Source organism: Macaca thibetana, chromosome 16 (assembly GCF_024542745.1).
Source record: "Macaca thibetana thibetana isolate TM-01 chromosome 16, ASM2454274v1, whole genome shotgun sequence".
NCBI classification, from domain to species: Eukaryota; Metazoa; Chordata; class Mammalia; order Primates; family Cercopithecidae; genus Macaca; species Macaca thibetana.
The window spans coordinates 65,230,072-65,246,007 of record NC_065593.1 but is presented as its reverse complement, the minus strand read 5'-3'; the positions used below and the strand labels follow the sequence as shown (position 1 = coordinate 65,246,007).

General features: G+C 54.8%; 1 protein-coding gene across 1 annotated transcript; it reads right to left on the bottom strand.

Moving 5' to 3' along the window:
• Window positions 1–1,154: 1,154 nt before the first annotated feature.
• On the bottom strand, window positions 1,155–6,787 carry CD300C (CD300c molecule). Its single transcript, XM_050764441.1, has 4 exons — window positions 6,355–6,787; window positions 5,237–5,590; window positions 2,951–3,062; window positions 1,155–1,824 (listed from the first exon to the last, which is right to left on the bottom strand). Exons 1-4 carry the CDS (start codon window positions 6,413–6,415, stop codon window positions 1,677–1,679), a joined length of 675 nt encoding a protein of 224 aa, XP_050620398.1. The 5' UTR covers window positions 6,416–6,787; the 3' UTR covers window positions 1,155–1,676.
• Between the last annotated feature and the right edge of the window lie 9,149 nt (window positions 6,788–15,936).

Below are 15,936 nucleotides of genomic sequence, written 5' to 3'. Positions count from 1 at the left end.
TCATGGAGAACCAGGGCAGTATCTTGTCTTGGTCACAGCTGTGACTTGCTATCATCCTAGGGTCTGCCAAAGGCAAGTCAACAAACTGCCTGTTGAATGAATGCATGCATGACTCCCGAGTCTTACTGCCTTCAGAAAACTTAATGTCTGATGCTGGTGTGCCATATCCGACTCAGGCTGGGGAGGAGACAGAGAATGCTATCTGCAGGCCCTGCAGCCACTGGATCCAGAGAGAGATCTGCCTCTTGTGTTTTCCAGATCCAGGTCTAAGATGTCCCCTGGCAGGACACGTGCACCTGCTGCTCTCTCTGCCTCAGGGCTCCTCCTCCAGGGATCCTGGCGCTCACCCCCTCCTTTCTCCTGATCCCTGCTTGCTCATCGCCTATTAGAGGGGCTTCATAACGGACCCCTCTGCTCCTGCAAAGCAGTCACCCCACTTCTCTTATTTTACTCCGTGGCTCTTCTCACCTCTGTCTTTTACATTTACCTCTAGAACTTATTCGTGTATTTTTGCATGTGTTTATCATTTCTATCCCCCACCTGGAATATGGGCTCAATGTAAACGGAGTTCTTTGCCTGGTGTATCATGGTCTGATACACCAGAAGCTCCCATAAGTATCTGCTGAACGGAAAAAAAGGTAAGAACCCCAGGAGAGGCCCTCCTTGACCAGGAGGACTCATGAGAACCATCTGCCTCACAGGTGTTGGCCAGGTCATCATGGTGCAACCCTGGAACAGAAATGGTGGGCAAATGATAACATCTTCTTTCATCTGTATAGGCAGACATGGTCTACACTACTGAGCAAAAGACTCAGTTAACTACCACATCAAGGAGTCGCAGCCCTCAGTCCATTTCCAAATTTGCACCAGTTAAAACCCACAGCCTGGAATGAAGGAGGGGTCAGGTCCCCTTGAAGAAGGAGAAAGGGTAGGCCTGGCTATGCTACCACAGTTCACACGGAGAATCTTCCACCAGCTCTCCCAGAGGGACCTAGAGACACTGGCCAGGATGCATCTACCTGAAGGAGGGAATAGTCAGGCTTTGGGGGAAATCCTGGATCCTTTTCTGCAGGGACTCCCCATTCTGAGAGGCCTAACATGGGGCTTGGTCCACTATTCTCGGCAAAGGCCTGTGGAGATCAGGGAACAATGGATTTCTCACTCAGGTCTGACTTAGTAGGCCTGATACATCCCAAACCTACACATTGTCATTTCTTAAAGTTTGAAGGCATCATGGAATCGACACACTCAGTAAATGGAAGCAGCCACATATTCTGCACTCCTGGACCCAGGGAGTGTGGGCGATTATGGTGGCAAAGGTGCAGGGAGTCCTGGACCTGCCTCTCCCTGTAAAAACGGTGGAGGAAGCAATGCCAGGCTCCTGGGAAAAAGGAAGGATGCAGGGAGGGCATACGGGCACTCAAATGTGTTGCTGACAGCTTGAGGCTTAGCTGTCCAGGGCATGTACGTGAGACGTGGAGTCACAGCTCAGGGTGTCCATGTCCATCAGGTTCAGTGTGACACATGAGGATCGGGCACAGGGAAAAGGCTGAAGGAGGCTCACAGAGGATTCCAGGAGATGTGGGGAGAGCAGCCCGGGAGGGAGCGGTCAGGAGGTCATTCCAGTCCCGCAGCAGGGCTCTGTCGCAGCGCAGGGCCTTGATGGACAGCAGATGCTACTGGTTCTCACCCTCGGGCCAACTCTGCCTGCTTCTAGAGCTTCTCTGAGGTCTGTTCACCCAGAGGATGGCACCCAGCATGCTCAGGAGCAGGGGCAGCTCCAGGAGGACCAGGAGCAGGAAGCGGACGTTGCTGAACAGGGAGCTGTGGGGAGACGGTGATGGGCAGTGAGTCACCTCCCCAGGGGAGGCCCAGGTGTCCTCCACCATCCCCTGACCCTTGTGTCCCAATCCTGTGACCACAGCCAACCACATAAGCAACCCCACTGGATAGTCCATCCCATCTCAGCATCATGGCCCCTAACCTCAGCCTCAGATTTGCTCTTGACCTGAGGACTGTGACACAGGAAGGGCAGGACCGTGAGAGGATGTGAGGTCACGCCAGGGATCCAGGGAGGGTCTGTGTCCGGGACGCCGCTGTCTACCTCTGTGTTCCTCATGGAGGGTTACCCAGCTGGGGTCCCGGAATTCACAAAGGGTTATTTGTTTGGTGTCAGCTCTCCTGTACACAGCGTTTCCAGGAGGGCAGGGACCATTTGTTTCATTCGCAGTGAGTACCTGGTGCCTATCCTGAGTCTCCAATAATCTGCCCTACAACTTCAGTGCTTGCTGAAGGAATGAATGAATGGACAGCTCAGCTCTCAGCTCCTCAGAGGACTGGGCTTATCAAACAGGATGAAACTCTGACCAGGGCTGCAAGGGAGGCAGAGGAGGGGACTGGGACCACCGGACCCCAAAGCATCTGTCCCCTGCCCTAGCCTGGCCAGGTCCCGAGGCTCCTCGCAGGACATTTGCCTCGCTCCTCCCTCTGCCTGGACCCCTCTTCCTCCAGACCCCAGAGTGCCCAGCCCCCAACCCTTCAGGTCTCCATGCTCACGTCCTCAAATCCTCAAACCCTATTCTGACCATTGTCCGTGAAATAGCAACCCCAACACCTACACATGCTCTCCCCAAACCCAAGAGACAAACATCTCATCCCAGCATTCATCACCCTTTGCTGTATTTGTACATCAGCCTCTGTAGTGACTTGGTCAATGCGTGAATTCACGAAGTAGAACTCAACTTCCACAAGGGCAGGACAGTGGCTGCATGGTTCCCTGCTGTGACTCAATCCCAAAAGAAGAGCCCGACACTTCAGAGAACCTTCACATTAGGTGTGGGAGGTGTGAACAAAGAAGGGACTGGATGAAGGGAGACCCAAGTCCCCTAAACATCACACGCAGTGGAGAGGCTGCCCGCGTGAGGCCCAGTCCTGTGCACAGGCACCTTACCCAGGGTGTGGGCTGGGTTCGGGGCTGTCCTTTCTGGTCACGCTGGGCCAGGTGTGCACTGGTAGCTTCGGGGGAGGACCTGAGGTGCCCATGGAGCTCTGGGGGCTGGAGGCTGTGGGTGAAACACGGGTCAGCCTTGATGACATCACATGGGTCTCCCACTTACTCTCACCTGTTCTCGCTCCGATTTTCACAGACAAGGTCACCAATGATGTGCTGGACAGACGCTCTGCGTCCAACATGCCCCACGGCCACACCCAGGCCTGACCAGGGTCCTGGGCCTCTCGTTGCCCCATCCCTAGGTGCTGCAGAGCCAGGACGCCGTTTCAGATGTGAGAGCTGCCCGGCTCACCAGCGGGAAGGAAGGGTCTGTGGCAAAGGCACGGGCCTCCAGGTTCCTCCCCAGCCAGGAAAGGACAGGGTGACCTGGGGGAATGGGGTGATGTTTATTCTGCGAAGGGTGACCCAGAGTGACTGCGGCGAGGCTGGAAGTGAGGACAGGAAGTCAGCAGGGTCCTCCCTGAACGACGGGACCCGAGTCCACTCAGCCCCAAATGGCAGCCACGCCGCAGCCCCACAAGGCCATTGGACCATCCTCTTAGGGAGAGGGATGCCCAGGAAGAAAGATCTGGAGAGGGGACACCCGGTGGAGCCTGGGCAGTGGCCTGCGGTGAAGACAGCTGGATAAGGGCCTTTTCCTCCCGCCCCCGGTGCCCTCACGTAGCTCTTAGTTCCTCACTCCTAGATGGGAAGGCACAAAGGGTGCAGGAGGGACACGTCCCCCCCGGGAAATGGAGAACAAGAAGACGCTCAGAGGAACCCGGGACATTGGGAGAAGAAAACGATGGAAAAGCAACCACACTGAGGCCACTGGGCTTGTGTCTCGTGAGACAGGAGCGGGGCTTTGAGGGAAGAATGGTCTGCGGCACGGGGAGGGGCCCTCAGGTCCCTGTCAGCCTCAGAGCTCATTTCCATCCGCAGGTCCCTCTGCCTGAGGTGGCAATTTCTGGGGTTTCCCTGGGTTCCCTCCTGTGGTAAAAGGTGTCAGAGAATAAGGGGGACACACAGGTCAGCTGCGGGGCAGGATGCGGTTCCCAGGAGCATGGGAACCCCACCCAGGGCTCTGGGGCCCCTTCCTGTGTCCTCCAGTGGCTGCTGCAGGAGCTCCCAGAACAGGGTTGTGAGGCTGCGGCCTCAGGACCCTCCAGACAGGGCGGCGTCCATGCAGTTCCCAGGGCAGGGGCAGCCTTGAGTGAGGGGAGCCAGTGATCAGGGGGTTCCATTCTGCATGGGGAAGAGCAAGTCAGACCCAGGCGGGACAGTGGGCGCCCTTCAGTGTGGACCCGGCCCTTGTCAACACAGGGAGATAGCAAGGACCCCAGAGTCAGGCCTGGCCTCACAGACCCCACCCAGGAAAGTTTCAGGCCTGAGGCTGTGAGGGAGGGCACACAGCGGGGAGGTCTCCAGCCACAGGGCCAGGGGGCTTTTGTGGGTGCCCACCCTCCCAATACACACATGCAAGTGCACACACACACACACACAAACCACACCACACTCCTATGCAGACACCACACACAAAGACACACTCTCACTCATCCACACACAGCGGCACACAGTGTCCTGAGTCACTGACCCCCAGGCTCACACACTCCTGTTCCACTTCTTTCCTCAGGGACAGAATGACCAGCCCTAGACTCAGGCAGGCCTGGTGCTAAGAAAAGTAGGGGCTCACCTGGGAACACGGACACCTCAACCTGGACTATGACCCTCCTGGGCCAACTGGGCATTTCTGAACAGGACGCAGGTGCCACTCCCAATGGTCCTGATTTTCCATCCTGCTGATGAGGGTCCAGGTCTGCAAGCCTCCCTGCTGCAGAGGAGTCTGTCTACACTGCAAATCTGACCTGTCTTGTGCTAAGGCTCCCCCTGAGGGCAGCAGCTTCCCATCTGGCCCCCCAGCCTCTCTGTGCAGCCCCACCCTTCCCCCACACAGCTGCACTTCCGTGGGGCTGAGCCACAGGTGCGCTCCTGGCTCCTTCACAGGCAACGCTCTCTCAGCCCCCCGTCACCGGACCCTCCCCTTCTTCAATACTGGGCAGACATGTCAGCTGCTCCAGGAGAGACGCCCTGACTGTGTTCCCCTGGGCTCCACCTCTCTCTCTCTTACACACACACACACATACACACACACACACACACACAGTCGGCTTCACGTCTCTGATCTGATTCCTGCCCCAACAATTCCAACCTGAGCCTATTTAGACGCTGAGGGAAGGAGGGGCTCACCTGGGAACACGGACACCTCAACCTGGACATAGGGATCACGAAGTTCTTTGTGCCACGGTGTATCCACCCCACACCAGTATGTGCCTGTGTCCTCCTCTGTGAGGTTCTCCAAGGTCACTGTGAAGCTGAGGTTTTCAGGACTGTCCCTGATGGACACTCGGCCATTCATTTCTCCTGCTGGCCCTTTGGTCTCCACAATCTTGTCACATTGGAGAACCAGTGGTGGTCTGCACCAGTATTTGTTGAGAGTCTTGTGTTCCTCCTCATACCAACACTGCACGCTCAGGGATCCCCCCACGGGGCCGTCCACGGTGCTGGGGCCTCTCAGAGCAAAACCTCTCAGAGCAAAACAGCCTGAAAAACACAAGCCAGAGAGTCCCGTCTCCTTACCAGAGGGGCCTGGTCCGGGGTGCCCAGTGTCAGACCCTCATGGACCCTGGGAGTGTGGAGAAGCCAATGGCAGGCAGGCAGGCTTTGTCCACCCAGGAGCAGGGACTGAGGGTCAGAGGCTCCCTCTGTGCAGAGGTGGGAAGGGCGTAGGAAGTTTCCATGGAGACTGGAAAGGCTAGGCTAGGGAAACACTGGATGTGTGCAGGCCTGTGTGTGCATGTGAGTGTGACTGTGTGTGTGTGTGGTTGTGTGTGCATGTGAGTGTGACTGTGTGTGTGTGGCTGTGTGTGCATGTGAGTGTGACTGTGTGTGTGTGGTTGTGTGTGCATGTGAGTGTGGCTGTGTGTGCATGTGAGTGTGGCTGTGTGAGTGTGACTGCATGTGTGTGTGACTGTGTGTGTGTGTGACTGTATGTGTGAGTGCGACTGCATGTGTGATCGTCCCGGATAAAATTTGTGATTTGATAACTTTGGCAATGACAGTCACAGCGTCACCTCCCACCAGGGCATCCTGTCTCAGGCACAGAGAAACAGGCTTCCCCCGCGCTGTGCCCTGCGGCCTGCTGTCCCCTGGGGAGGCAGCTGCTGACTGCTCTTGGGTGCTCCTCTGCCCTCCTCCCCTCTCCCCGCCCCTGCTCCCCTCTGTGACCGCTACTCCACTGCCTGCACCCCGCCCTGCCCTCTCCCGCTCAGGACAGAGCTCCCCGAGTCCAGAGCCAGCCCACTCACCTGGGACAAGCAGGAGGAGCAGAGCTGAAGGCCTCCACGAGGCCCAGGCCCTGGCAGTCATTCCTGTAACACGGATGTCACCTGCCACTGTGCAAGACCCCAGGAGGGGACAAAATGGAGCCTCCTCCCAGCAGATCTGAGCTTTGCTTCTGCTTTTCTTCTGCTCTCTGCTTCCTTGCCCAGCCCTGTCTCAGGTCTGAGGCTGGAGAGGGTCAGGGTGCAGGAAGCTCAGGGAGAGAGCCGCCTGGGCTGAGGCCGGTGCTGACAGCTCTGGGATGGTGCTAGTGGCTCCTCTCAACCCCGAAGTCTGGCAAAGTTCAGGGTCCCTTGGATGGAAATGCAGCCACTTCCCCACAGCCCACAGCTTCTGGCTTCAGTGTGTTACTCACACAGCAGAAGGCAGAGCCAAGCCGGGCCATTTCCTACCACAGGGGCTGCTCCACCCTCCGTGACATGTCACTTCCTGGTCAGGATGGACAATCTTGTGGTTGGAAGCTAAATCTGCCATCTTCTTTAGTCTTGGAGGTGACCAGAGAGAGGTTGTGTCCCTTAATCTTCAGCTAGGTCCCCGCCGAGAGCTCTGCCCCTAAGACCCCCAGCTCTTCTTCTGGCCTCAGAAGTTAGCACTATGAACCCAGACACCATCTGCATGTCCCTTTTTGGTGCTGAGTCCCCAAGTAGGTTAAAATCCCACAGGCTTGGGGAGTTTTCTTCTTGTGCTCCTGCCCCAGACCTAGACACAGAGCGGCATCACCCACCCGAGACTCTCCTTTTCCATCTTGTCTTCTTGCCGAAATCCACGCCCCAGTGAGAATCAGGGCAGAGAACTGAGAAGAGAGAGACAGAGAGTTCAGACGCATGAAGATGCTGAAGTGGGACTTTGTGGTCAATATGAGGCTGCGACTGAGCCAGCACACACCCCAGGGCACACAGAGGGCGGTTTGGTGACTGAGAGGACAGCTTGTCATGAGCAGCGGCTGCTGGTGTCTATCCTGGGTCTACCGTGACGGCCAGGGGCCTCCCCAGGGAGCAGACATGGGGGACAGGCCTTCCCAGGAGGCGGAGACCCAGGTCTGTCCACACTCAGCATGGCTGGTTCTCCTGACATGATGGACTTAGGGTGTCTACCCTGGAAAGGGCAGAAAGGCAGGTCAGGTGCAGAGTTTGCCTCCTGTTTGTCCTGGAGGGCATCACCCCTTCTACACCTTCTCATGCTTTAAGCATATTCCTTGACTCTCCCAACCCTCCTACAGATTTCCGTTCCTTCCTTCCTATCGGAGTCAATAGCACCAGTATGTGCACACAGCCATAAGGCTGAGTGGAGAGTGACAGGGGAGTCTGGGTGTACCTGGCACCATGAAGGGGTCCCTGAACCCTCGACCTGCCCTGTCCTCCCTCCAATTACACTCTCAGGGACACAGTGTGCACTGGGGTCATTGGTGCTGATGCCCCCAGACTCACATCACGGGACTGTCGTCAGCCCAGTGCAATCCCAGGGCTTCCAATTCGCCCAGTGTTCAGATCTGGCCTGGGCCTGGCTTTGAAGTATCCCGGCTCCGCCATGAGCTGACCTGGTCTCCCCTTCTGCTCATGCCCAGCCCTTCCGTTCTCCCCAGAATCAGCAGTGTGATCCCTGACACACACACACACACACACACACATGGCCCTGGGGAGGTGCTACTCAATTCCCAATGGCTCCTGCTGTCACAGGATGGCACCCACCTGACCTGACCTCGGCACACAGGTCCTGGCAGCCCCCAGCGCCTGGTAGGTGTCTCCAGCCTCCTGGATCCCGGTTCACCGTGGTGCTGCCGTCCTCCCGACTCGGACCTTTGTCCAGACCCTCAACCTCCCACTCCTCTGCCTGGCTCCAGCTGACAGGTTTGCCTGCGTGTTCCTTGACCTTCCTGGGTTATGGTGGCTCCCCTTTTAGGGGTCCTCATGACCCATTTCACACTTCCCTCTTGTCTTCCTCAGTCTTTCTGTTGGCGGGTCAATGTCTGCTCCCATCTAGACCGGCCACCCCTTGAGAGCAGGGGCAGCCTCTTGTCTCATTCACTGCTGCGCCCGCTATTATTCCAGGGTCTGCCAAATGCAATTTAACAAACTGGCTGTTGAACGGATGAATGGGTGAATGGAGGCATGGTGTCCTGATGTCCCACTGCCTCAGAGGACTTAGTCATCCAAAGTTGGTGCATGATTTCCTGCCTAGGCTGGGGAGGAGACAGGAAATGCTGTCTGGAGGCCCTGGAGCCACCTGACCCAGGGAGGTGTCTGCCCCTGGCAGGACATGTGCACCTGCTCCTCTCTCTGCCTCAGGGAGTCACCCCTAAAAGGGAGTCCTCTTCCAGGGACCCTGGTGCTCACCCCTCCTTTCTCCTGATCCCTGCTTGCTTAGCGCCTATTAGAGGGGCTTCATAACAGACCCCTCAGCTCCTGCAAAGCAGTCACCCCACTTCTCTTATTTTATTCTGTGACTCTTTTCATCTCTGACTCTTATATTTCTTCTGGAACTTATTCATGTATTTGTGCATTTGTTTTTCTTTTCTATCCCCCACCTGGAATATGGGCTCAATGTAAACAGAGCTCCTCGCCTGGTGTTCACAGCTGGACTCCAATGCCAGGTCAGTGTCTGATACACCAGAAGCTCCCATAAGTATCTGCTGAATGGAAAAGTAGGTGAGGACTCCTCGGCATGGCCCTCCTTGACCAGGAGGACTCGTGGGAACCAGCTGCCTCATAGGGGTCTTGGGTGTGGCATCCCTGGAACCTAAACGATGGTCGGCTGATGACATCTTCCTTTGTCTGTATAAGCAGACATGGTCTACACTAGTGAGCAAAAGACTCAGTTAACTACCACATCAAGGAGTCACGGCCCTCAATCCATTTCCATACTTGAGTCAGTTAAAAGCCACAGCCCTGGAATGAAGGGGTAGGTCAGGTCCCCTTGAGGAAGGAGGAAGAAAAGGTCTGGCTACCATGCCACGATTCACCCTGAGAATCTCCTACCAGCCCTCCCAGAGGGACCAGAAGACACTGGCCAGGACGTGTCCACATAAGGAAGGGAATTGTCAGATTTTGGGGGGAATCCTGGATCCTCTTCTGCAGGGACCCCAATCCCGAGAGGCCCAGCATGAGGCTTGGTCCACTATTCTGAGCAAAGGCCTGTGGAGACCAGGGAACAATGGAGTGTTCACCCAGGTCTGACTTAGTGGGCATGATAGGTCCAGAATCTATGTATTGTCATTTCTTAAAGTTCAAAAGCATCATGGAATCGACACACTCAGCAAATGGAAGCTGCCGCATATTCTGCACTCCTGGACCCGGGGAGTGTGGGCCATTATGGTGGCAAAGGTGCAGGGGAGTCCTGGACCTGCCTCTCCCTGCCTCTCCCTGTAAAAACAGTGGCGGAAGCAATGCCAGGCTCCTGGAGAAATGGAAGGGTGCAGGGAGGGCGTCAGGCACTCAGAGTTGTTGCTGACCGCCCGAGGCTTAGCTGTCCAAAGCGTGCACGTGAGACATGGAGCTCAGGGCATCTGTGTCCATCAGGTTCACGTGTGACACATGAGGATCGGGCACAGGGAAAAGGCTGAAGGAGGCTCACAGAGGATTCCGGGAGATGTGGGGAGAGCAGCCCGGGAGGGAGCGGTCAGGAGGTCATTCCAGTCCCACAGAGGGGCCCTGTTGCAGTGCAGGGCCTTGATGGACAGCAGATGCTATTGGTTCTCACCCTCGGGCCAACTCTGCCTGCTTCTAGAGTTTCTCTGAGGTCTGTTCACCCAGATGATGGCACCCAGCATGCTCAGGAGCAGGGGCAGCTCCAGGAGGACCAGGAGCAGGACATAGGGGCTGCTGAACAGGGAACTGTGGGGACATGGGGAAGGGTAGTGAGTCACCTCTCCGGGGGAGACTCGGGGCCCTCCACCTTCTGCCTGTCTGTGAACCCAGGTCCTGTGGCTGCACAAACTCTTGTAAGGACAAGCTCTGTAAATGACAACTCCTCTAAAGGAGCCGTTAGTCCCTGACCTTCAGCTGGAGAGTCCCTGGAGTCTCAGGACTGCCTATAAGGAAGCACATGGCTGTGAGAATGGTGCATGGGGACAGGGAGGGATCAGGTGAGAACCACGCCCACAAGATCTCTACATCCTAGGGTTATTCACTGGCGCATGGAATCAGTCATGTAGTTTGATGTCCGTATGGCCATCATTTCCCAGGAAGGTCAGGACTATTCATGTTATTCACAAGTAACTGGCACCTGCCCTCTGGTTGCAAACATCAGCCTGTAAAATTCATGGTTGTTGTCAGCTCAGCTCTCAGCTCCTCAGAGGATTGGGCTCATCAAACAGTATGAGACTCTGGCCAGGGCTGCAAGGGAGGCAGAGGAGAGGGCCAGGGTCACCGGACCCCAGAGCTTCTGCCCCCTGCCCTGGCCTGGCCGGATCCCAAGACTCCCTTGCAGGACATTTGCCTCGCTCCTCCCTCCGCCTGGACCCCTCTTCCTCCAGACCCCAGAGTGCCCTGCTCCCAAACCCTGCAGGTCTCCACGCTCATGTCCTCTAATCCACAAACCCTCTTCTGATCATTGTCAATGAAATAGAGACTCCAACACCCACCCACATGCTCCCCAAACCCGAGACACAAATACCTCTTCCCAGCAGTCATCAGACTTTGCTGTATCTGTCTGTCGGCCTCTGTGCTGATCTGTTCACTGTGTGAATCCACCTGGTAGAACCCAACTTTCACCAGAGCAGGACAGTGGCTGGGTGGTTCCCTGCTGTGACCCTATCCCGACAGGAGCGCTGGCACTTAGTAGGACCTTTACATTAGGTGTGGGAGGGGTGAGCAAAGAAGGGACCAGAGGAAGGGAGACACAACCGTCGCATCTCTCCCCAGCCTGCAGGAAAGGCTGCCCACGTGGCAGTCCTGGGGGCATGAACCTTACCCAGGGTGTGGGCTGGGATCAGGGCTGTCCTGTCTGGTTGAGCTGGGCCAGGTGCACGCTGGGAGGTAACGGGAGGACCCGAGGTGCCCGTGGAGCTCTGGGACCGGAGGCTTCAGTCAGGGCTGCAAGGGCATCACAGGTCAGTCTTGGTGACCTCACTTGAGTCTCCCACTCATCCTCACCTGTTCAGCTCTGATTTCCACAGACACAATCACTCAGGACATGCTGGACAGATGCCCTGAGTCCAACATGTTCCATGGCCACACCCAGGCCAGACCAGGGCCCTGGACCCCTCCTAGCCTTATCCCCACGTACTTCATAGCCAGGTGAGCACCTTCAGGTGCGAGAGTCGACCTGCTCTCTAGGGGAACATGAGAGTCTGTGGAAAGAAGACCTGGATGCTGACCCCACCCCAGCCAAGGAGGGAAGGGTGACATTTACTCTGTGAAGCGTGACCCAGAGTGACTGCGGAGCCCGGGGCCTGGGCATGGAAGTGGCTGGAGTGAGGCTAGGATTAAGGACAGGCAGTCCATGGGGTCCTCCCTGAATGATGGGACCCGAGTCCACTCAACCCCAAATGTCAGCCAGGCCGGTGGACCCACAAGGCCAGACGCTTTCAGGGTGGGGCACACAGAGGAGTCTCGAACAACAGATGCAAATGTGCTTTTGTGCATGTCAGCACACACACACACGGGTGCACACACACAAACACACCACACATCTGTGCATGCACACGCACACACACTACACCTGTGCATGCACACACACACGCACTGCAAATACACCTCATACCTGTGCACGCGCACACACACCGTAAACCCATGCACGCACACACACTATGTCCTAAGTCACTGACCTGCAACCTCACACACTTCTTCCCATTTCTCTCTTCAGGGACAGAATAACCAGCCCTAGACTCAGACAGGCCTGGTGCTGAGTGAAGGGGGGCTCACCTGGGAACACTGACACCTCCACCTGGAAGACGAGGTCTTGGAAGACGAGGTCTTGGGAGACGAGATCTTGAAATTCTTAGAGCAATAGTCTATTGACCCAACACCAGTATCCACCTGCATCCTCCTCTGTGAGGCTCTCCAGGGTCACTGTGAAGCTGAGGTTTGCAGGATGGTCCCTGATGGACACTCAGCCATTCCTCACTTCCTCTGACTCTCCGGCCTTTACGGTCTTGTTGCATAGTAGAAAAAGTGGTTGTCTGCACCAGTGTTTGTTGAAAGTCTTGTATTCCTCCTCATACTGGCACTGCACATTCGGGGATCCCCACCTCGGTGTCTGTCATGGTGCTGGGGCCGCCCACAGCAAAACAGCTTGGAAAACACAAGCCCAAGTCCCAGCTTCTCCTCAGATGGGCCTGGGTCAGGGATGCTCTGGGGTCAGGGCCTCTTGGACCCTGGGGTTGTAGAGGAAACAGTGGCAGGCAGACAGCCCTTGTCCATCCAGGAATCTGAACTGAGGGGTGAGTAGCTCCCTCCCTGCAGAGGTGGGAATGGGGAGGGGCGTTTCCGTGGAGACAGGAAGGGCATGGACTGGGAAAACACTGTGTGTGTGCATGCATGTGTGTACATGTGCATGCATCTATGATTGTATATGTGGTGCATCAAGATGGCATTTCGGATTGGATAACTGTGGCAATGACAATCACAGGCATCTCTCACCCAGGGCCACTTCTGTCAAGGATGCAGCAGGACATGACTCGCCTGCGCTGTGCCCTGGAGCCTGGCGCTCAGCTGGCGAGGCAGCCGCTGATAGCTCCTGGGTGCTCCTCTGTCCTCCTGCCCTCTCTCCATGTCCCTACTACCATGTCCAGAGCGCACCCACCCATCTGAGACACTCAGGAGGAACGGAGCTGCCAGTATCCGAGCAGCCCGATCCCTGGTGGTCATTTCTCAGATGTCACTTGTCGCTGCTCCAGGCTCTGGTAGGACAAGGTGGAGTCCCCTCTCCCAGGGCCTGAGCCCCACTTCTGCTTTCTTCCCCTCTCTGCTTCCTCGTCCAGCTCTGTCTCAAGTCTGAGGCTGGAGATGGGAGATTGCAGAAAGCTCAGGAGAGAAGCTCCCTGGGCCGGTGCAGGCACCCCCAGACTCAAAGGGCCGGGGACCAGGGGCCAAGGTGCAACCTGGGTCTGAAGCCCAATGGGCAGTTCCGACCAGAGCAAGGTTCATCCCTAAAGACAAGTGCCCAGGGCAGGGGGTGGAACCAGGTGCGAAAGAGGAGGACACATCTGATTCCGGCCCATGGCTTCCGCTGTACTGAGAAGCAGCGCACACACTGCATGTCGAACTTCTCACTTCTGGGAGAGGAAGAGACACCCAGTGTCCCTACTGAACATGTTCACCTCGGCTGGAACTTGATTTGCTGACAATCTTCAATGCTTCTTATTTGTGAACAGGGGAAGCAGTCTTTGAAGCACTAACTGTAACCAGTGCCAGACCTAAATTAAATTATACAACCTGTAAACCCAAGAGTATCTGAGACAAGTCTCAATTAATTTTGGAAGTTGATTTTGCCAAGGTTAAGGGCACATCCATGACACAGCCTCAGGAGGGCCTCACAACATGTGCCCAAGGTGGTCAGGGCACAGCTTGGCTTTATACATTTTAGGGAGACATAAGACATCAATCAGTATATTAGGTTGGTGCAAAAATAATTGCAGTTTTGCCATTACTTTTAATGCACTCCAGCCTGGGCAACATTACTTTTAATGGCAAAAACCGCAACTACTTTTGCACCAACCTAATATGTAAGATGTACATTGGTTCGGTCTAGAAAGGCAAAACAACTCAAAGTGGGAGGTGGCTTCCAGGTCACAGGTAGATAAGAGACAAACAGTTGCATTTTTTTGAGTTTCTGATTAGCCTTTCCAAAGGAAGCAATCAGATATACATTTATCTCAGAGAGTAAAGGGATGACATTGAATTACATCTGTCCTTTGTCCGCAAGGAATTTCCTTGTGAACAAACAGTGAGAGAGGTATTGTCAGGCCTCTGAGCCCAAGCCAAGCCATCGCATCCCCTGTGACTTGCACGTATATGCCCAGATGGCCTGAAGTAACTGAAGAATCACAAAAGAAGTGAAAATGCCCTGCCTGTCTTAACTGATGACATTCCACCACAAAAGGAGTGAAAATGGCCAGTCCTTGCCTTAAGTGATGACATTACCTTGTGAAAGTCCTTTTCCTGGCTCATCCTGGCTCAAAAAGCTCCCCCACTGAGCACCTTGTGACCCCCACTCCTGCCCGCCAGAGAACAACCCCCCTTTGACTGTAATTTTCCTTTACCTACCCAAATCCTATAAAACGGCCCCACCCTTATCTCCCTTCGCTGACTCTCTTTTCAGACTCAGCCCCCCTGCACCCAGGTGATTAAAAAGCTTTATTGCTCACACAAAGCCTGTTTGGTGGTCTCTTCACACGGACACGCATGACAGGTATATAGCTTTTTTTTTTTTTTTTTTAATCTTAGTAGCTATCTTTTTAGCAATAGAACGGGAGGCAGGTTTGTTCTAAACAGTTCCCAGCTTGGCTTTTCTCTTTGACTTGGCGGTTTTGGGGTCTGGAGATTTATTTTCCTTTCACAAACTGCAGGGCTGGTTGGCAGAAGTGCTGAACCCACACATTTGTACGTGTCCTTTTTTCCCCCCACTGCAGCAGACAGCGTCTTGCTTTGCTGCCCACGCTGGAGTTCAGTGGCACAGTCATAGCTCCCTGCAACCTCAAACTCCTGGACTCAAGCAATCTTCCCACCTCAGCCTCCCAAACTGTTGAGATTATAGGTATGAGTCACTGCATCCAGCCACAATCTTTTTTATAGCTCAATTAATGATACTTTATTGCTTTTTGTGTACCAAGAAATTGATCTGTGAACTTCCCTCATTGAAAATATACCACAATTTTTGTAACCTTGTTTTTTTCATATCTCTCTCTCTCAAAAATAGAAGTGGCCCAGGCCTCTCTGGACCTTAGGGAGGCCCTGAAAGCCAGAGAGGAATAAAGTAGATGCTTCTGATTCCAGCCCGAGGAAAGACAGTAACTTTGGGCTTTAACTTTTATCTTTGCTTAATTATTTTTTCCTTTGCAAAAAAGAAAGGGACTCAATTTCCTCAGTGGATGGCTCTATGATATTAAATGTGCAGCTTGTTGACTCCTTAGGCGTTGTGCTCTAAGTCTCTCTATGGCAGGCCTTGAAACCCAAACAGTTTATCAACGCCAGGCAATGTCTGTGGGGAAGTCACTCTGCAGGTGAGAGGAGAGCCTCCCTGGCCAGAGTCTTCCTGAGTTTCTATGTGGATCTTCCTGAATCAGGTCCTCATGTACAGGCTTGAGAGTCGAAGAAAGAAATTCCCTCAGGGCACGGTGGCTCACGCCTGTAATCCCAGCATTTTGGGAGGCTGAGGCAGGCAGATCACTTGAGGCCAGAAGTTTGAGACCAGCCTGGCCAACATTGTGAAACTCTATTTCTACTAAAAAAACAAAAACTAGGATTACAAAGTACTGTAAGGCTGAAAAGGGTGGATCACTTGAGGCCAGAAATTCGAGACCAGCCTGGCCAACGTGGCAAAACCCTGTCTCTACCAAAAAATACAAAAATTAGCTGGCATGGTGGCATGCGCCTGTAGTTGAGGCACAA